General features: G+C 45.6%; 1 protein-coding gene across 1 annotated transcript in view; it reads left to right on the forward strand.

Moving 5' to 3' along the window:
* The window catches only part of znrf2b (zinc and ring finger 2b), a 59,570-nt gene that overhangs the window by 25,963 nt on the left and 12,100 nt on the right, over positions 1-21,507 (forward strand). Inside the window, exon 2 of the mRNA XM_079276007.1 lies at positions 19,075-19,170. Coding sequence (XP_079132133.1) covers positions 19,075-19,170 — 96 coding nt within the window. The remainder of the gene's footprint in view (positions 1-19,074; positions 19,171-21,507) is intronic.

A 21,507-nucleotide genomic window follows, 5' to 3' on the forward strand; every position in this document is an offset into this window, starting at 1 on the left:
GAGAGAACAGTTTGCTCGCACGTGGTGTTTGTTTACAAGATTTAGTCCGCTGTTAAATGTTGCAGTGTGAACACAAACCGAACAAAGGAGCAACTGCAACAAAGCAAACGAACTGAAGGTGTGAAAACGCCCTGAAACACTGCAACAAAGTTTCAATAACTTTCAGTGACACAAGGCGTCACTTTTAAAGAGCAATACGGATGGCGAGGGCACAGGCTCAGAGGCAGATTATCACATTTAATTTACAATTAATGACCGACTAATGTAGCCAGGATGTCTTCGGACAAAGCATCGATGCGAAGCATCAACACAGTGTTGTTGGACACCGGGATCATGTCCAACTTTTTTGCTTCTTTCTCCCCAATCATACATTCCACCATCTCTCTGGCAGCTGGCAAGCACACGTCTTCGGCGATTGTGTGCGGTAGCCCCTTTCTCGCTATTCTGTAACCAGATATGAAGCCCGTAGTGCGTCATTTATAGACCAACACATGAATGAGACTCCTCCAATTTCGATTTGAAATATCTAAGGGGCTTTTGACTTGCACTGGCATGCTTGGTGTTCAGGTGGCGACGTAAATAAGAGCTTCAGACTGTCAGCCAGAACCTCACTGCACACCACGCACTGTGGCTTTGGGGAATCTGCGTTGCCAATCCAAGTGAAGCCCAGACACAGATACTTTTCATCATATTTCCTCTTTTTTTTCCCAGTCTGATGCTCACTCTCGTTTCCTATTTTTTCACCTTGACTCCGCGATGGGCCGATGTGCTCCCGATTTGTCTGTGCTATCCCTTCCTCCTTTTCGGTCTCCTCCATCTCATCTTCCTCTGACTCTGGCTCGATTTCTTCTCCCGGTCTCTCCCCAACGCACCTCTCCGTTCCCCTCGCCTCCGATTCCTCTCTCTCTCTCTCTCTCTCGCTCTCTCGCTCTCTCTCTCCCTCCCTCTCCTCTTTTACGACTGACAACTTCAGATGGCCTCCGATTCCTCTCTCTCTCTCTGTCCCTCTCCTCTTTTACGACTGATAGCTTCAGATGTCCCACTTGACAGTTTCCCCGATTTCAGCCAGTTTAGCATATTTAAATTAATGTTGCTGAATGCATGAAGTTCGCTGTTAGCTGACGTTAGCTGCACAAGCTAGGCTGGCTAGTGTGTACGACTGGCGGCAGGCGCAAGACTGCCGGAAGGAGCTCAAGTGCATTTATTAAATTGTACGTTTTTAATTTAAAATCTTACAAAGGGGATTTTTATAATTCATGTTTTTATTTTGTGAAAAATCCCACTTTTTAAATTAAAATTATTATTATTATTATAAGGGGTGCGCGAGCTTCCTCTAGGGGGTGCGCGAGAGGAAAAGTGTAATGGCGGTCTGATTGTGTAATATTAAATATTAAAAATATAATAATAATTTTAATTTAAAAAGTGGGATTTTTCACAAAATAAAAACATGAATTATAAAAATTCGTACACTTTTCCTCTCGCGCACCCCCTAGAGGCAGCTCGCGCACCCCCAGGGGTGCGCTCACCACACTTTGGAAATCCCTGGACTAATGTGAAGTCATGTGACCGTGGTGAGTTCCTTTATAGACTAACGCAGTGGTGGCTTGTGGAACATGTTCTAGGTGGGGCCATCCTATCAATTTCAGCAAACATCCCAGTATGATTTAATGCAAAAAAATTAAAGTATCAAACACGCATTATTACTTTGCAGTTAAATATTTAACATTTATTCCAACATGAAAAAAAGCAGTAAATAACACTTATATAATATAATATAACATGTTTATTTATTGAGATGCCCCTATGGACCTTGTTATAGGAGGTAAAGATCAGGAGAAGTAAACATGAAGTGTAATTATGAATACTGATGTTAAATTAAGCTATGATGAGTTTTCACTCTTAATTTAACATCTCTATTACATGTTGATGCCTCCATGACCAAGTTAAGCAGATGAGACAGGACAACTATGTAGAAGAAAAGATGTTCACTTTGCCTAATATGTAGCTTGACAGAGTTCTCCATGTGTGTCTTGGTGTTCTCATGTTTCCTTACCTCCTCATCCCTCACTACTGTAACTGTCGGTGCTGGATTTGTCCCCGTTGTTTTAAAAAGCAAACTAAGTTATTAGCATGACGTCATCTTGCTAGCCAAACCTGTCTGGTGTACAGTAATAATAATAATAATAATAACTTTAATTTATATAGCGCCTTTCAGGGAACCCAAGGCCGCTTTACAAGAGTAACAGTTAGAAAAAAAAACAGTTTAGACAAACAGTCAGAAAAACAGAACAAGTAAACTAGGGGCCGAAAGCCTTGGCAAACAGATGGGACTTGAGGGCCCTTTTGAAGGCGTCCAGAGTGGAGATGTTGCGGATCGCCGCAGGGAGAGAGTTCCAGAGGGTGGGGGCTGCCACACTGAAAGCTCTGTCCCCGAAGGTTCGCAGTTTGGTGCGGGTGGTGGCAAGCAGGCCAGAGTCTGAAGACCGCAGGTTCCGGGGAGGGGCATGTGGGCGGAGGAGGTCCGATAGGTACTGGGGGGCATGGGCATGGAGGGACTTGTAGGTGAGGAGGAGGATCTTGTATGAGATGCGGGACAGTAGAGAAGCTTCGCATGTACTGCTTCCCTTTCCCGCTAGTCTGTTGTCTGATTGTGAGGTCAGACTGATCTGGGATCAGCTCTTTGGCTGCAGAATCTCCGCCAAAGTTCTCCTCTCAAACGAGACTTGGAGGAGTAGTGCTCGCGCTGCCGCTCGCGCTCACCTGTAGAGACTTCTCCTGACGAGAACGCGCAGCGAGGGGGGCAAAATCTTTTTGGCCCCACACTGAATCAATTTGAGGGCGCTGATTGGCTAAATTGTATCTCACTCATTTATATCTTTAATCAGCAATTGGTTAAACTGCTTCATAGACCCGCCTCTTTTGGGCAAAAACGATTTTGCCCCCCTAGCTGCACGTTCTGAGACGTGTCGTGCACACAGGCGGAGAGGACGAGCAGGAAAAGTATATATTTTGCGCAGATATCATATTTTACACATATTACTGGGTACATTCCATAGTTCAAAAACAAATATTGACAATTTGTGTAATTTATGATTCTTATAATTTTTTTTTGTTTGTGTGGCTCAAGGTGGGGCCATGCCCCATTGCCCTCTATTGGTCAGCCGCCACTGGACTAACGTGAAGTCATGTGACCGTGGTGGAGTTCCCTTATAGACTAACGTGAAGTCATGTGACCGTGGTGGAGTTCCTTTATAGACTAACGTGAAGTCATGTGACCGTGGTGGAGTTCCCTTATAGACTAACATGAAGTCATGTGACCGTGATGACCAGTGTGATGCTATTTTCCTGTTGGCCTACAAAAACATGTCTTCTCTACAGCTCTCTATTCTGACTACCTTATCCTACTGCAGACACGAAGGAGACAGATGTACTGCTTTGAGCCACGTCATGCACATTCATTTATATAGATGGCCAAAGGTTTAAGTCTGAACTGACTGAGAGAGAGAGAAAGAGCATGACAGAGAAAAAGTGAAACTGAAAGTCAACCGTATTTGGTTGTGTAATGTAATTTCAAGTCTTCATTATTAGTATTATATTACAGTGAATATAAGCTAGTTTTAGAGTGTTCAAATGGTGGGGTTAGATCATGATAAAATAATCTGCTTTGAACTCTTTCATTGTTTTCCTCAACAAACGCTGTCAGCACAGCCCTCCTGCTGATGAGACCTAAACACACACACACACACACACACACACACACACTAGGGCTGGGCGGTATACCGGTTCAACTGGTATACCGGTTTTAATTTCCCGTATGATATGAATTTTTCATATACAGTCATACCGGCAGAGCCGAAACAACTTCTGCCGCACTTCAACAGGCAGCAAAATATATTGTTCGCCGCTTGGAACGCTACGGTCGGAGCTAGTTGTCTTAGCTGTATTGAGAGGGAACCCTAGTCATGGTCATAACTTTATAACAACAATTAACAACCCACAACTAACGCTCTTTAATAGGGCAAAACACCACGACACAGTTTGTGACAGATAAACAATTTGTAGCACTAATAATTGTACATTTATAAAATTTCTCCGCCGAACTGCATGTTGGGTAAAGCTCGCTAACAACAGTCTGCTAACAGCTGGGACTCCAGTAACGTTACATTAAAGAACAGAAAATAGTGATGCAGGATGAACAAAGACTGAACAACAAAAGGTATTTAGGTCAGACACATATGCAATGCTGATTACCGTAATATGTGTGGTATTTGTTAGGGCTGGGCGGTATGACCAAAAATGCATATCACGGTATTTTGTAAGACTTTTTTTCCGCGTGAAAGCATTAATTAATTAACGCCGAAAAGAAACGGCCGGCCAGCGAGCGGTGAACAGCTGTTTGTGTGGCGTGTCTTCCGTTCTGTCACTTCCTGTTTCCATAAGCCCCTCCATGGAAAGAAATGGGATTAGACCGTAGGATTTAGTTGTTAGTAGGTGTTGTTTAGGTTTATATATATATATATATATATATTATTTTATTTTATTTTATTATCAGAACAGTGAAGAAAAGATTACCCTGAAAATGCACCCTCTGGTACAGTAGGTGGCGGTATGCACCTATGCAAGTTGGTTGCGATCACCAATGTGATAAGAAGCTGTTATGTGTGATAACAAATACCACACATATTACGGTAATTAGCGTTGCATATGTGTCTGACCTAAATACCTTTTGTTGTTCAGTCTTTGTTCATCCTGCATCGCTCTTTTCTGTTCTTTAATGTAACGTTACTGCCGCGACAGAGCCTCTGCCAGCTGTTAGCAGACTGTTAGCGAGCTTTACCCAGCATGCAGTTCGGCGGAGACATTTTATAAATGTACAATTATTAGTGCTACAAATTGTTTATCTGTTACAAACTGTTGTGTCGGGGTGTTTTGCCAGTATGACAGTATGTGAAAAATTCATATCGTACGGGAAATTAAAACCGGTATACCGCCCAGCCCTAGTATTTGTTATAAATGTACGTGATAAGAAGCTGTACATGGAGGGGCTTCTTCTTCCATTTGCGGATCGCAACCAACTTGCATGGGTGCATACCGCCACCTACTGTACCGGAGTGTGCATTTTCAGGATAACATTTTCAACTAAATCCTACGGTCTAATCCCGTTTCTTTCCATGGAGGGGCTTAGGACCCAGGGGAATGTAGGTGAAGTGGAACAGGAAGTGATGGAACGGAAGACACGCCACACAAACAGCTGTTCACTGCTCGCTGGCCGGCCGTTTCTTTGCGGCGTTAATTAATTCATGCTTTAACGCGGAAAAAAATACCGTGAAACCGCCAGAATCTTACAAAATACCGTGATATGCATTTTTGGTCATACCGCCCAGCCCTAACACACACACAGACAGTGTAGTCTGGTACACTCACACAGCCATGTCCCGGCCACATGTACAGCATAAAGAGCCAGTCAGCAGCCACTTAAAGCCTTTGCTTTGTTTGCCAGCCATCTGTGTTTTTTTTTTTAACCCTCCTTTGCTCTTTTTCTTAAGTGTTGTCCATCTGCTGAGTGTGAGATGGCAGATGATTAACGGCACACACCACCTGGTGGAACCGTCACTGTCACTTTTACCCACCACGATGGTGGACGTGGACATGCTGCCAACATCCATAGATGTTTTTAGGTGACTGTAGACCATTTCACAGTTGTAAACGTAACTATCCCAAATGTGTCCCACTTTATTTTCCTGTTGCTGTGGATACTTACATACTGTTCATATGAAGTACAGTTATTTTACTGTAATCAAATAGACATGCGTAACCAATAGTTATTTTACTGTAATCATATAGATATGCTTAACCAATAGTGATTTTACTGTTAAAACATGATGAAATGGTAATCATGTTTACTGATCATTATATTGCTATAATTTATGCATTCATTTTATCATTAATGATGTCATGAAATTATGTTTGTACATTTAATTTTTACACTCATGACATTTTATATACGATATAAAGTATATGTTAATGATTTTTTAATTATTTGTAAACCATCTATAAATCTTATATTGATACCAGAAACCATTATTGTTAACCATTGACAAAGTCTTAACTCTCTGAATAATGTTCCTTTACAAACCAGTTATTAACCATTAACACAGTATATCTTGTCCATCTATATATATGGAATGTGTATAGATGTCTAAAAGGTTGCAAATAATCTGGAAAACTTATTATTTATAAAATGTAACATAATATAACAAACAACATAAATTATAACATTACTACTAATTAATTAATAATGATTAGTTCTCATTTCATTGTTTATAGTAAAATAACTATTAACTTGAATTAACTATCAATATTATATGGTGGTTATAAAGAGCCCCGCTGGTCTTTAAGGTGGACCAGCTGATGTTTTTTAACATTTTTGATATTTCCTTTAACTGTAGCATCAATCGGTCAAAATACGTATTGTTAGTTGTTAACATCCCAACTGTCATTAGGAAAACACAATGGCAAAATGTCAGCAACAGCATCACGTTGTATATTTCGTTTGTTACAGTCAGCGAGGAACATTTGATGGAAATAAAACGTGTTTTTAAAGTCATTTTTACAACTGTGATGGTTTTATTCAGTACTCAGTAGAGAGCAGAACTGCAGAAAGAGAAAGTGACTCTCAAAGACTCCCCGACAACCATCCCATGCAATTCTCAACTTAACAATTTACCTGCCTTTGTAAAAAGCCGTGGGCTGCAGCCAGGCTTGTGAACTGATAGATAAAATGACGATTCATAAATCCTATTTAATAGCATGGAGTCCAAGATGTGCTGATTCAGGCTGCGTTGAGCTGAGTTAAGGGCAGCAGATAATGAATAGGCCACTCTGAAGCTCTCCAAACAGCAGATAGTCAGTAATGTGAAGAATGCTGGTTAACGGTGTGGTAAGATCTGAAGCTGCGGCTGTTGGAGGAGAAACTTCAACTTTGTGGGTCACATTGGTCTTTGTCTGCACACAGAATACGATGCAGGAGAACAGCCTTGATCTCAGGACCACTGCAGTCACTGTGAGTTTTCTTCAGTAAAAATAATTCTTTGTGCAGATAAATTAGCTTTGACTTGTTCTTGGCTTTCATTACATCCAGATTGATGATGCAGCCACGGCTGGTTTGTACGATGTGTTGTCTAAGCATCCCGGAAATAGAAAAGTTTTTTTAGCTTTTTCTGCTTGGTAACACTTAAAGGTGCGGTGAGAAGCCCACCCTCATATAAGGTTTCCAAAACTGTTGGACCAGCTTCCTCGATTTTGGACTCTCGCTCTCCTTGCCAGTGCTGTTCAGGCTGTTTGAAATTGCTCAGCGTCACACAATGTTGAACTCAACATGAAAGAGTACTTTATCTCTGAAAAACAAAAAAAACATCCACTGATGCTAGTGTGACCGAGTTGTTATTGATGGATGTTAGCAGCTGCTAACGTCTTAGTGTTCAAGTCTTCATTATTAGTATTATATTACAGTGATTTTATTTGATGGAAATAAAACGTGTTTTTAAAGTCATTTTTACAACTGTGATGGTTTTATTACAGTTTTTCTCGATTGCTAAGACACATTTCTTGAAACGGTCACCCATTCTCTCAAAACTGTAAACACAAAACCTCATCTTCAAGCACTATTTACAAAACCTCTGAATCCTCTTGCAAAATGAAACTTTCGCCTCAAAACAGTTTTACCTGTGCTCAAAATCAAACACTGCTCTCAAATCATAAACAAAGTGATCAAAATAACATACACCATCAAGCAGTCAGTAAACAACACACCAATGAATAGAAAACACATTGTTCAAAACATATAGTTCTCAGGGAGAAGTCGATTTTTAATCTCAAAACAAATTTCATATGAACGAAAACATGTTCTATTACAGTAACTCAAAATTGATCAGAAATGACTACTGTGCTTTGCTCTTTGCAATTTCTTTTGTTCTTCCTCCTCCTTGTACCCCTATTTGTACAGTACTGTACCCTGCATCTCACAAACGTGTCCTTTGTCTCTGTGATACTGTAATTCTTGTTCTTTGTTGATATGAACCTGCAACCAGTCAAAATCTATTGAGCAGTCAGTACTGTTACTGTAACAAATAGAAAGCACCATGTTCAAGGCCATACAATGTGTTTATTTTACACTGTCGATTCCCTGGAAGTGTGTGTTGTCTTGTATCACTCGTTCCTGGATTTCTCTGAGTCGTATTAAATGATCTTGAAGGAGCATGCCCACTCTAACGGTCTCTTGCTCCTGAGTGAATATAGCTCTCCTTCCACCTGCATGTGGCAGCCTTGCAGTTCTACAAAAAGTAGATGTGCAGTTACAAAAAATATTCATGCAGTACAATACATACAGTGATGAACTTTACAAATGTCTATTGAAACAGCTGCATATAGTGGAGTACAGTCAATTTGCAATTACAAAAATACAGTAGCATACTGTACCTGTTCTCTTCTCTGAATGTCCTTACTGTGGTGGACACAGAAAATCGGCTCAAATTGGGGTGCAGTCTAAGTCCTGCTTCCCTCATTGTCAGTCCGTGGACTATAACATGGTCTATGACTGTTGCTCGAATTTCATCAGATATTTCCACTCTTTGTCTTCCTCTTCGTCCTCCTCTTCCTCTTTCTTGCCCTCCTCCTCTTCCTCCTCGTCGCCCACCTCGCATACGCACTTGTCCTCGTCCTCTCACATTGTTTCTTCTATCCATTCTCAGACTTCCCACCTTCAACCACCTGTTTGCTCTCTGAACTGGCTTATATTGGTTGTGTCACATCATTTGATACAAGTGAAATCCATTTTGAGTGATTGTGTTTAATCAATGACATGTGTTCTCTATTTGTATTTGATTGTTGCCACTTGTGTTTACCAGTATGGATGACATGTGCATTAGAGTGCAGAATGTGTTTTGAGACTGAGAATGTGTTTAGAGTTTTGCTGAAAAGTCGAAGTGAGATCTGCAAATTGTGTTTTACCATGTGACACAGTTTAAGGTATTGACAACAGACTACACAATTAGCTAAATGAATTCAGGCAACTGAGAACTTTGTTCAGCCAATGGGTTTTAGTGTTTTAGCAATTGAGAAAAACTGTAAGTACTCATATCAGTACTCTGTTTAAGCAAGTACCCACATATGAGTATTTGTACTTCTACACATGTAGTAGAGAGCAGAACTGCAGAAAGAGAAAGTGACTCTCAAAGACTCCCCGACAACCATCCCATGCAATTCTCAACTTAACAATTTACCTGCCTTTGAAGTTGTTCTTGGCTTTCATTACATCTTGGCTCCTCGGCCTCTTTCTGGACGTTCTGCATTTCCGGTTCCTGCTGGAGGCTCGGCCATTCACTGCGTTTGTGGATCACAAGCCACTGACGTTTGCCATGAGTAAGAGCACCGAACGCCAGCAGCGGCAGCTCTCCTTCATATCAGAGTTTACCACGGATATGCAGCATGTAGCGGGCAAGGAAAACCTGGTCGCAGACTGTCTCTCCAGGGCTGTCACCGGGGCTGTCCAGTTAGGCTTGGACTATAACAAGATAGCAATTGTAAGAAATTTGAGCGTAGAACTGTGTGTTTAGAAGTTATAATAAAAGTGTTGAATGATTCATAATTAAGAATTCATATTTAGTCATAATCATAAGTGTTTTGGAAATGCACAATTAAGATAAGCATAAAGTGTTTTAGGATTAGTAGCTAGAAGTAGAATTTGAGACATGTAGCTCTTGCCAAAAGTTGCAAAGTCTTATATATTATATGGAATGTTTGTCATAGAAGGGATTAAGCAATAACTGACAGTCATTGAATGTGTTAAAGAACTCAGGGACAGACAGACAGGAGAATACACTCCTGGAAGTTAGCCAATAGGAATTGGATAGACTGAAGGGGAGGAGTTTCGGACGGATATGAGGGCGGGAATAGGAAGTGTTTTTCTCTCTCTCTCTTGGCGTGTGGTTCCCAGGGACGGCTGTGTCTCATGGGACCAGAGGAGAGTTTTTTCCAAAGTGGGTTAATATTGTAATATTTCATAGAAGTAGTGTACTTCACTGTAATCGTACTTGCATCAGTGGGATTAAATTCCTTTTAATTGTAAACCGGTTTTGGTAGAGTTATTATCGCAGCGTGTCCACTGTAGACAGCAGCGGGACTTGTGCTCTGGCCTCCTCGCTGTGGAGCAGACACAAGCTTCCACACAGAGGATCAAGTTACAGACCCGGGCGTCCAGGAGTTGAGGATGGCAGTTACGGGACTGCGGTTGGAGGAGGTCTCGTTTGGTGAAACTGGCATTACGCTCTCGTGTGACGTCTCCACAGGCCAGCCGCGGCCGGTTGTTCCCGACGAATGGAGACAGCATGTTTTTGATGCTATTCATGGCCTGTCACACCCTGGCAAGAGGGCGTCGCAGAAGTTGGTCTCAGCAAAGTTTGTCTGGCATGGGCTGAAGAAGGATATACGGAAGTGGGCCGGAACTTGTGTGGTGTGCCAGTGCTCCAAGGTGCGGCGTCACATAAAGACCCCTTTAGCACAGTTTTCGGTTCCAGAAAGGAGGTTCGATCACGTAAATGTGGACCTGGTAGGACCTTTGCCCCCATCCCGTGGTTTCACACATCTCCTCACGATGGTAGACCGAACCACTCGTTGGCCAGAAGCTATCCCGTTGTCATCAACAACGGCGGATGAGGTAGCTCGGGCGTTTATTCAGGCTTGGGTCGCCAGGTTCGGAGCCCCAGCTGACGTTTCCTCGGACCGAGGCCCACAGTTTACATCAGAGCTGTGGAATGCAGTGGCAGAAAGCCTAGGGGTGAAGCTCCATTGCACTACCGCCTACCACCCGCAGGCTAATGGATTATGCGAGCGGTTCCACCCGTCGATGAAAGCTGCTCTCCGTGCCAGCCTCAAAGACAGCAGTTGGGTGGACAGGCTTCCGTGGGTCATGTTGGGGCTTAGGACAGCCCCCTAAGACGATCTGCAAGCTTCATCGGCTGAGCTGGTTTATGGACAGCCACTGCGGGTCCCGTGGGAGTTTATCCCCAAAGTCACAGACCCTTGGTCTGCAACCCGGCAGCGGGAAACGCTCCTGGAAAAACCAGTTCAAACCAGTGCCCAGGTCGCAGCACGGCCTTCCACAGTCATACGTCCCGTCCAGTCTCAGGTCAGCGGAGTATGTGTTCGTTCGCCAGGGTGGCCACCGTGGACCCTTTCAACCCCCCTACGTCGGGCCATTTCGGGTGCTGGAGACCGGAGACAAAACCTGCAAGGTCGACATGGGCGGCAAGCTGGAATACGTGTCGGTTGACCGCCTTAAACCAGCACATCTGGACCTGGACCAACCGGTACGGTTGGCTGAACCCCCACGGCGGGGGCGACCTCGGGGCCTACCACCTCAGCACGACAAGACCCGGAGGGGGCCTTCAACGGTGGTCCTGCCTCCGGCCCCAGAGACACGGAGTCTGGCTGATTGGTTGATCCGGGCCCCGAGACATTAATGGTTAGGACTAATCTCGGGAGTTAGTGAATTCTGGGGGGGCGCATGTAGGGAACGACCAAATTCACGGGGCCCCTTTAAGGAAAGGGGCGTAACCATGGTGACAGGGGGGGTTAAAGGGTGGCAGGAAGTGAATGTGTGTATGTTTTTTATGGATGGAAATAAACGGCCATGGTACAGGTGCAGCCAAAGGGAATACTCTCCTCCTTGTTTGTTTCCACGCACCTACACGTTGGTACATAGAGGGTGATAAGAAGCTGTACTTGGAGGAGCTTATGACCCAGAGGAATGTAGGTGAAGGAAACAGGAAGTGACGGAACGGAAGACACGCCACACAAACAGCTGTTCACCGCTGGCCGGCCGGTTCTTTTCAGCGTTAATTAATTAATGCTTTAATGCGAGAAAAAAAATACCGTGATATACCGTGAAACCGCCAGAATCTTACAAAATACAGTGATATGCATTTTTGGTCATACCGCCCAGCAATACCTCTCACAATGACTTGTGGAGTCATGCAGAGCTGGAATTCATCCTTCGTCTCTCTTTCAGATAAATACACCTAGACGACACACTCCTAACTGTCAGCAGATGGCGGGCAGATCATGAGCGACGGTGTCCTGTGTGTGAATGTTGTGATTCACTTAAATAGGTCAGACGAGCGGTGGATCGCCTGCTTCTGGCCGCACTAATCTATTCATCCCATTAGTGTCACAGCGTGTGGATAGACTGTAGGAAGCTCCACATCGTGTATACGTACAGCACACAGCAGTAGGGTTGGGTACCGAAAACCGGTGCCGGTATGGTACCGGTTCCTATACGACCGGTATCTACCGGACCGAAATACAACGCAGATTTCGTCGTATTTTGCCAGAGAAGGAAAATATGCTCATATTTCTGCAAAATAATTGCTGAAGTTTGAAGCTGCAGTGCGTGTACAGAGTGTGTGTGTGTTTTGTATTAATTTGTATTTATTTAAGTATACTGTAAACTGTTAACAGTTAATATATTGTTCATAGTTAAAAAGTTTGAAGCTGTAGTTTGAAGCCAAGTGTTTTGTATTTATTTATATTTATCGTATACTTTAACAGTTAATATATTGTTCAATTTGAAGAAAAAAGTATAGGTTCAGGCACCGTTTAGGCACCGGTATCGTTTTAAAAGTATCGTTTTAGCACCGGTATCGGAAAAAACCCAAACGATACCCAACCCTACACAGCAGTCACCTGTCACTGATATGTGGCGGTCTGCACAGCTGTATGCTGGTGGATGAAGGTGGCATTTGACAAAGGGCACACTGATGTCAGTGGAAACTGCGTGTTTGCAGTTGTGTGTGTGAGACTATGACAACATGATTTTGATGGAAATTGAAAAAAAAATATTTTCAACAAGCGCTGTAACTGGAAACATTTAGGGAGGATAATGTTTGGATCGTCTGTTAAGTTATCAGTGACCTTTTATAGAAATACATCTACTTCTCACTGATTGGTGCTTAGCTGTGCTGCTGCTATTCCTGTTCATGCTCTCTGGTAATACATATGAAGCACATCTTTAATGTGTGTAACAGCCCCCGGGGTGGTCAGGGGTGTTACTGGACAATATGCAATACTTATAAAGACACGGAGACTTAAAGACGTGGCAATCAAATACTTTACTGGGGTATTGGTAACGACACAGCAGCCACACAGCCAATACAAGTCCGTTAAGCAAGAGAAGGGTCTAGGTGCAGTTCCGGGGTCTGATACACAAGGTGCAATTCTCGTACGGTCCAGGGATTGGGCAGGGGCGTCGTTCTCCTCCAAGCAGGGGTCAGTAGCCGGGGGCAATCCAGTTGGGGTCGTCTTCCGTTCCAGGGTCGTTTGCTAAGTAGTCTCACAATATCTCACCGTCTTGAATGGTTTCACCTAAGTTACTCTTCCAACTTCACATCTTCCTTCTCCTTTTATATCCGCCCATGAAGCTCCACTGGCCGGCTCTCTCAGGTGTGCCTTGTTGCGCTGATTGCCTGCTGGCACTAAGGGAGCGTGTGCAAAGTGCAATCCCTTTCTCTCTGGTAGTCTGTAGTATCTTCCTGCCATCACTACTCCCTGGGCTCGCCCACCCCGGCTGCCACACACCCCCCCCCTTAAATCTGACCTGGGGGGAGGACTGCTCCAGGAACACCAGGCGTCCCTGCGGGACAAGGCATCGGCGTTTCCGTGAGCGGCACCGGATCTGTGGACGACAGAGAAGGCATAGGGCTGCAGAGACAGAAACCAGCGGGTGACCCGGGCGTTATTTTCTTTATTTCTCGACATCCATACCAATGGGGCATGGTCGGTGACCAGAGTGAACTTTCGTCCCAATAAGTAATATTTGAGCTCGCCCAGGGCCCACTTGATGGCTAGGCATTCTTTTTCCACTGTGGAATAGTTCTGTTCCCTGGGCAAGAGTTTTCTGCTGATGTATGTTATCGGGTGTTCCTCACCATTTTGTACTTGGGCCAGGACGGCGCCTACCCCGGTCTCTGATGCGTCGGTCTGGACCACCAACGGTTTCTCAAAGTCCGGGGTCACCAACACTGGTTCTGAACACAGCACCCTCTTGAGGTTCTCGAAGGCCTCCTCTGTCTCTGCTGTCCACTGGATCCGCTCTGGCAGCCGGTTTCCTGTTAGGTCCGTCAGGGGAGCTGCAAGGGAGGAAAAGTGGGGGACAAATCGCCTGTAATAGCTCGCCAGTCCAATAAATGCCCTTACTTGTTTCTTGGTGAGGGGGCGGGGCCATTCCCGGATCGCCTCGACCTTCCCTACCTGGGGCTTGACGCAACCTCGCCCAATGGTGTACCCCAGGTAATCCGCATCTCGGAGGCCGAGGCGACACTTTTTGGGGTTAGCTGTTAGCCCCGCTCCCCTCAGGGCTCGGAGCACGGCGTCGACCCGACGCAGGTGGGTCCCCCACTCCTCCCCATGTACGACGATGTCGTCTAGGTACGCCGCGGCATACTCTCGGTGGGGCCGAAGGACTTGGTCCATCAGCCTCTGGTAGGTAGGTGGGGCCCCGTGTAGACCGAAGGGGAGCCGTTTGTACTGGTACAGCCCCTCGGGGGTGGCGAAGGCTGTCTTCTCTCTGGCCTCGGGGGCCAAGGCCACTTGCCAGTAGCCCTTCGTGAGGTCCAGGGTGGTAATGAATCTGGCACTCCCTACCCGTTCGATCATCTCGTCCACTCGTGGCATCGGGTAGGCGTCGAATTTGGAGATCTGGTTGAGCTGGCGGAAGTCATTGCAGAACCTGACTGAGCCGTCAGGTTTGGGGACGAGGACGATGGGGCTACACCAATCGCTTCTGGAGGGCTCGATTATGTCCGCCTGCAACATTTTGCGTACCTCTGTCTCAATGGCGGTCCTCCTGGCTTCTGGCACCCGATACGGCCTGAGACGTACCTTCTTCCCAGGTTCGGTATGTATGTGATGGTGGATGAGGTCGGTGTACCCCGGCTCTGGAGAGAAGACGTCCCGGAATCGGTCCACTAGCTCGCGGAGGTCTTGCTTTTGGCTGGGGGTCAGCTGCTCTCCCATGGGGACCTCTACTGCCTCCGTCTTTCCTGTGGTGGGAGGGGAAGAGAGAGAGAGGGAAAATAGGGCCTCACGGGCCACCCATTTTTTTAGCAGGTTAATGTGATACACCTTTGTTGGATGTCGTCGCCCTGGTTGTCTTACCCTGTAGTTCACTTCTCCTATTTTTTCCATTATTTCATAGGGTCCATTCCACCGAGCCAGGAATTTGCACTCAGATGTGGGGACTAATACCAGGACTCGGTCCCCCGGGCTAAATTCTCTGGGCTGGGTTCCCCTATTGTAGACCCGGGCTTGGGCAGTCTGGGCCTCGGCCATGTGTTCTCGAACCATCGGCCAAATTGTTGCCATTCTCTCTCTTACCTCTTCCACGTGTTCCACCAGCGTACGGTGGGGTGATGGCTGGTGTTCCCAGGCCTCTTTGGCCAGGTCGAGGAGTCCCCGGGGCCGTCTTCCGTACAACAGCTCGAAGGGGGAAAATCCCGTGGAGGCCTGGGGAACCTCACGAATGGAGAACATGAGGAAAGGGAGCAGCTGATCCCAATTACGTCCGTCTGCCTCCATGGCTTTCCGGAGCATCCGTTTCAGGGTCTGATTAAACCTCTCTACTAGGCCGTCTGTCTGCGGGTGGTATACCGACGTTCTTAACTGGTTTACCTTCATTAGCCCGCACAGGTCCCTCATGATTCTTGACATGAAGGGGGTCCCCTGATCAGTCAAGATCTCGTCCGGGATGCCTACACGAGAAAATAACATCATTAATTCCCTGGCAATACCTTTGGTGGCCATGGTCCGAAGGGGAATGGCCTCTGGGTAGCGAGTGGCGTAATCCAGCACCACCAAGATGTACTGGAATCCCTTACTGGACCTTGGGAGGGGTCCCACCAAATCCATCGCAATCCTACTGAAGGGAATTGAAATAATGGGTAAGGGGATCAGCGGATTGCGATGGTGCGGCTGGGGGGCGACCCGCTGGCAGTCAGGACAGCTCCGGCAGTAGTCCTCCACCGTTTTTTTCACCCCGGGCCAGTAAAACCGGGCCTTGATTCTTTCCAGGGTTTTCTCCACCCCCAGGTGGGCCCCCAACAGGTGGGTGTGGGCCATCTGGAGCACCACCGACACAAAAGGGCGGGGCACCAATAACAACTCAAGGGGTGCCCCGTCCTTCATTACCACTTGATACAACAAATTAGCTTTAATGGCAAAGTGAGGGTAAATTATTTGTCTTACCCCATCCATGGGTTTGCCGTCCACCACGGACACCTGTCGCAGGGCATTTTGGAGGTTGGCGTCCTCCAGCTGGGCGGTCCCGAAGCGTCCCGCTAGAGGGGCAGGCAGGGGTTGGTCCTCGGGGTTTAGTGGGAACAAATCAGCCCAGGCGTCCTCACTGGCCTGGCTTGGATCCCTTTCTTCGGGGGCTGGAAGAGGGTCCTCCTCCCTGGCTGGACGAATGGCGGCTTCCGCGGCCCGGACGGCGGCGCTGGCGGCGCCTTCTGAGAGGGGGGACGTGGAGCTCAGGGGGTCGGCCCCCTGAAACCCACACAACTTTCCTGGCGTGCGGTGTGGTTTTCGTGGTGGGGCTTTCTTCCCGTTGGCCCGGCCTCTCCATAGCCCCGGGAAGACAGTGGAGTCCCTTCCGATCAGGAGGTCCACCGGTAGGTCGGGTACCACCCCTGCCGGTCCGGTGCTCTTCCCCTGGGTGGTGTGAAGCTCTAGGATCGCGGTGGGGTAGTCTCTGGTCTCCCCGTGAATACAGGTGACTGATACTGTACTTTTCAGGTAGGGTAGCTCGACGAAGTCGGGGCGGACGAGGGTGACGGCGCTGCCGGAGTCGACCAGGGCGGCCGCGTCATGCCCGTTCGCTCGTACTGGGGTGAGTGGGGCCGAATCGCCCTGTTGGGCCCAACAGGTGGTCAGTAGTCCACAGGGGTGACTAGTCTCGCTAGCTGTGGGCATGGGGGCGTCCCCCCGCTGTGGGCAGTTCCAGGCAATATGTCCCATCTCACCACAGTCATAACACCTGCGGGTGTCGGGGGTTAACAGGGATCTGCGCTGGGGGGTTTCCACGGGAGGGGTCCTCATGGCCGGCTCTCGTGGGGAATCTCCATGTTTCAACAGTCGGGGCCGGGTGGATATTTCCATCTTGGGCGGTCTTCCCCCACGCACCAGAGCCTGCGCCGCTTGCCAGCCCTCCATTACCTCAGTCAGTTCCTCGAGACTGCGGGGATTTTTTTGTCCTGCCAATTTTTTTGCTTCAAACGGTAATGACCTCAGTAACTTATCCATGATTACCCGATCAAGGGGGGAAAATGAGAGGGGCTCCGACATCAGCCAGGCGGTAGTGATCCGCGTGATATCATACAGTTGCGCTCTTGGAGAGAGGGTGGCATCATAATTCCACTCATGAAATCGCTGCGCTTTTGTCAGAAGAGTCACCCCGCTACGCTGAAGCACTTCCTCCTTCAGTGCTGCGTAGGTGACGGGTGAAATATTGGCTAGGTCTTGGTAAGCCCGTTGCGCGGTGCCCGTCAAAAAAGGAGCGATCAAGTCTGCCCACATTCTCCACCACTGTAACAGCCCCCGGGGTGGTCAGGGGTGTTACTGGACAATATGCAATACTTATAAAGACACGGAGACTTAAAGACGTGGCAATCAAATACTTTACTGGGGTATTGGTAACGACACAGCAGCCACACAGCCAATACAAGTCCGTTAAGCAAGAGAAGGGTCTAGGTGCAGTTCCGGGGTCTGATACACAAGGTGCAATTCTCGTACGGTCCAGGGATTGGGCAGGGGCGTCGTTCTCCTCCAAGCAGGGGTCAGTAGCCGGGGGCAATCCAGTTGGGGTCGTCTTCCGTTCCAGGGTCGTTTGCTAAGTAGTCTCACAATATCTCACCGTCTTGAATGGTTTCACCTAAGTTACTCTTCCAACTTCACATCTTCCTTCTCCTTTTATATCCGCCCATGAAGCTCCACTGGCCGGCTCTCTCAGGTGTGCCTTGTTGCGCTGATTGCCTGCTGGCACTAAGGGAGCGTGTGCAAAGTGCAATCCCTTTCTCTCTGGTAGTCTGTAGTATCTTCCTGCCATCACTACTCCCTGGGCTCGCCCACCCCGGCTGCCACATGTGAAATAAAAAGGGGCATCTGGCTGTTCGGTGCTTTTTACAAATATAGGTCAACAAATCAAAGGGATTGCCAACCTGGTGAAAGCTGTTACTAAATTGGAATCCTTAAAGCGCCACTGTGATATTTTTACTTTAACAGTGGATCAAATTGTTAATGTAGCAGCAAAACTCCCTCTCATCAGCCTTGTTTCAGCAGCAGTCAGCCTCTGTACTCATGTCTGTCAGCCTTGATGCAAAGTTGCCTACTGACCAAATGGTAGTAGTCAAAAACTGTTCAGAGGGCACTGCAAACTGCAATACAAGGGCAAGCATTGCTTTGTATTGTGTTTTAAAATGTGTTTTAAAGAATAGGCAGATCTCTGCATTACACCAATGTAATATGGGACCGGCTGACAGATGAGTTGACACTATTTGAATACTGTGTGGCAACTCTGAAGACATTCATGGGTAGTATATAAATGTAGTGTAGAAAAGCATAAGGACTATAACATAGCCATGATAATCAGGCTAGTTTTCCTGTTATGTTTAATAGTGACCCCTTACTATAACATTAGCTGCTGGTAGCAGTTGTGTCTGGGAGGGCAAGGCTTTCCTGGGTTATCCACAGATAGTGATGTGTTGTGTTTCCCATTTGTTTGCAATAAATACATGTACATAATAAGTAAATACAACTGGGCAGTTTGCATCAATAGCTTCTGAGGCTAGATATAACTGGACAAACTGACAAGTGGTCAGTGAAAAAGCAGTCCTAAAACACCAGGATACATGGTGCTGCAGAGAAAAGCAGACCACCTGAGAACTTAATGATTAAGACGATTCCCTCAGCGTATCATTCTTCTGACATTGTGTGTGTGTGTGGGTGTGCTTCCTTTCTTTCTTCCAGGCTTCAAGTGCCCTGTGTGTTCCAAGTTTGTATCCTCGGATGAGATGGATCTTCACCTGGTCTTGTGTTTAACCAAACCCAGAGTAACGTATAATGGTAGGACTCACTAATATAATATACATAAGTTACGAAAGACAAACTGTGTAGCTGCAGAACAATCAGTGAGAAAATAGAACTACCGGTATTATGATTTTTTTTTTTTGAAACTAGGTTTGATCTAAGATAATATAAGATAATAGAAACAAGAAATAACATTTATTTTTACAATTGGCTCTTGAAATGATGAAGGACCTTGCAAATGGCAAGGTAGTACAACATGGAAACCACACTTTAGTGTTTTATTTTTACCTCTGTACTTAAAGTTATTTTCTTTCTTTTTTACTGAATGAACAAAGACTTCGAAGAAGAAATATACAGTATGTTAAATAAACTAACTTCAATATAAGATAATATATGATAAATAAAAAGTAATAGAAATATAAGAAAATATCACAAAAAGAATAAATGCAGGATGTGTAATTATGACACCTTCGTCCTTCCAACAGGCTTATAATTATCCTAGTATAGATGATCATCAGTGTTCAAAAAACGTCCTCATGAAATATGCAACCACAGTTTACAGAGGCGTATGTAACGTGATACTCTGTTTGCGGTCTACTTCCCTGTGAAATCTTGGGTAATCTTTCTGAAACTTTTTTGTATTATTACTAGTGCTGGGCAACGATTAAAATATTTAATCGCATGGATTTTTTTGTGATTTAATCGCATTGTTGTGGCAAAGTTCAATTATGAATTCAAAAGTAGTGTATTGCGCACTTTTATTTTAAAAGTACTGCTATATGAACAAAAGTGCAATAACATTTGGTTCACGAGATGCAGGCAGCATGTTTTCTACTTAATGTGAATGTAATTCATACTTCTGAAAACCGGATGTTCGTCTGAAGAAACCGGATGTTGTCTCACATTCATCTTTCCGCTAACTTTCAAAGTCCTTCGCTCACTACCGATCTGTGCCGTTTAAATGCGTTTACCGTGAATTTCAGCATATAGGTGCACTAACATGTAAGTGTCTGCTGAGTTGACCACGGAGATCTGAGTGTCTGCTGACTTTACCGCAGCGATGTCCAGTAGTACATTTTTTGTACATTTGACAAAATGTATGCATTATGACTAGGGGTGGGGGAAAAAATCGATACAGCATAGTATCGCGATATTTTGCGTGGCGATATTATATCAATACATGGACGCCAAGTATTGATTTTTTATTTTATAAACTAAAAAAAAAAAAATCTTTTTAGAAAAATCAAATCAATTGCTTTTTCAGTCCACTAGATGGTGCTGAGTTGTTTTCTGCTGAGGTCAGAAAAGGTCCTGGGTCAGCGTGATTGGTAGGAAGTTGATCAAAACAAAGAGACATCTGACCTCACAACGGGGTTAAATCTGCCAACAGTAGCCGGCTCATGGGGAGAGTGCAGCGCATACCTGTCTCTCTGCCCTCGACGTCCACGCATCACAAGTTATGCTGAGTTATATAACTCTGATATCCTACTTATATCAGTTATAGTTCATATACTGAGTCCACAGGTTTGACAGTTAGGTTGGACTATGTAGTAATACAAACTGTTCAGTTTGTCAGGTTCATGCAACATTTATGACATTGTTGGTCAGTCTGTCTGCTTGACGATCATATTCTGCTGCAATAAAAATGATTGAAGTGAGATGAACAGACTGAAAACTTTATCTTATTAGATAAAACATGTTGACACAGTTTTCCTTTGGGGACATCATTTGAATTTGAAAAAAGTAATAAATCGCAATATATGTTATCACAATACTCAGAATATCGTGAAAGTATCGCGATAATATCGGAGTATCGCGATAATATCGTATCGCGAGATCTCTGGCGATTCCCACCCCTAATTATGACCCAGTGCTTTGTGCACCCATAAACCCATAGTTGATTGATGATTCGACATAGTTATGTCCAAAAACCAGCAAAATGAATGACATTTTCAGCTGTAGTTAATGTTTAGCACTAATTAGCAAATGTTAGCGTGCTAACACGATAAACTAAGATGTGCAAGCATTTAGCTAAGTACTGTGTCACAGAGCCATGGCTGCTAGTCTCACATCGGCAGACCTTTCTCCACATCACCGTGTCAGTGCTGAAGAAAGGTCCGACTCCACACGTTATCCTTCTGCAATAGGGAAGAAAAGAAAACGAGCTTGTTTGTATTTATTTATACCAATCACAATCATAGGGTGGCACTAAGCCCAGGATGCAGCAATGGTGCCCTTACCATATGGATGGTGGAAGGTGAGGGCAATCCGCTTGAGACACACGGCAACTTATACCCACGGTCTACATCCCTCTGCATGGCTGTAAAGTCCTAGCCTTGTTTAAATATTTTTTGTGTCCAACATGTCTTTTGA

This window comes from Melanostigma gelatinosum (assembly GCF_949748355.1).
Source record: "Melanostigma gelatinosum genome assembly, chromosome: 9".
Taxonomy (NCBI): domain Eukaryota; kingdom Metazoa; phylum Chordata; class Actinopteri; order Perciformes; family Zoarcidae; genus Melanostigma; species Melanostigma gelatinosum.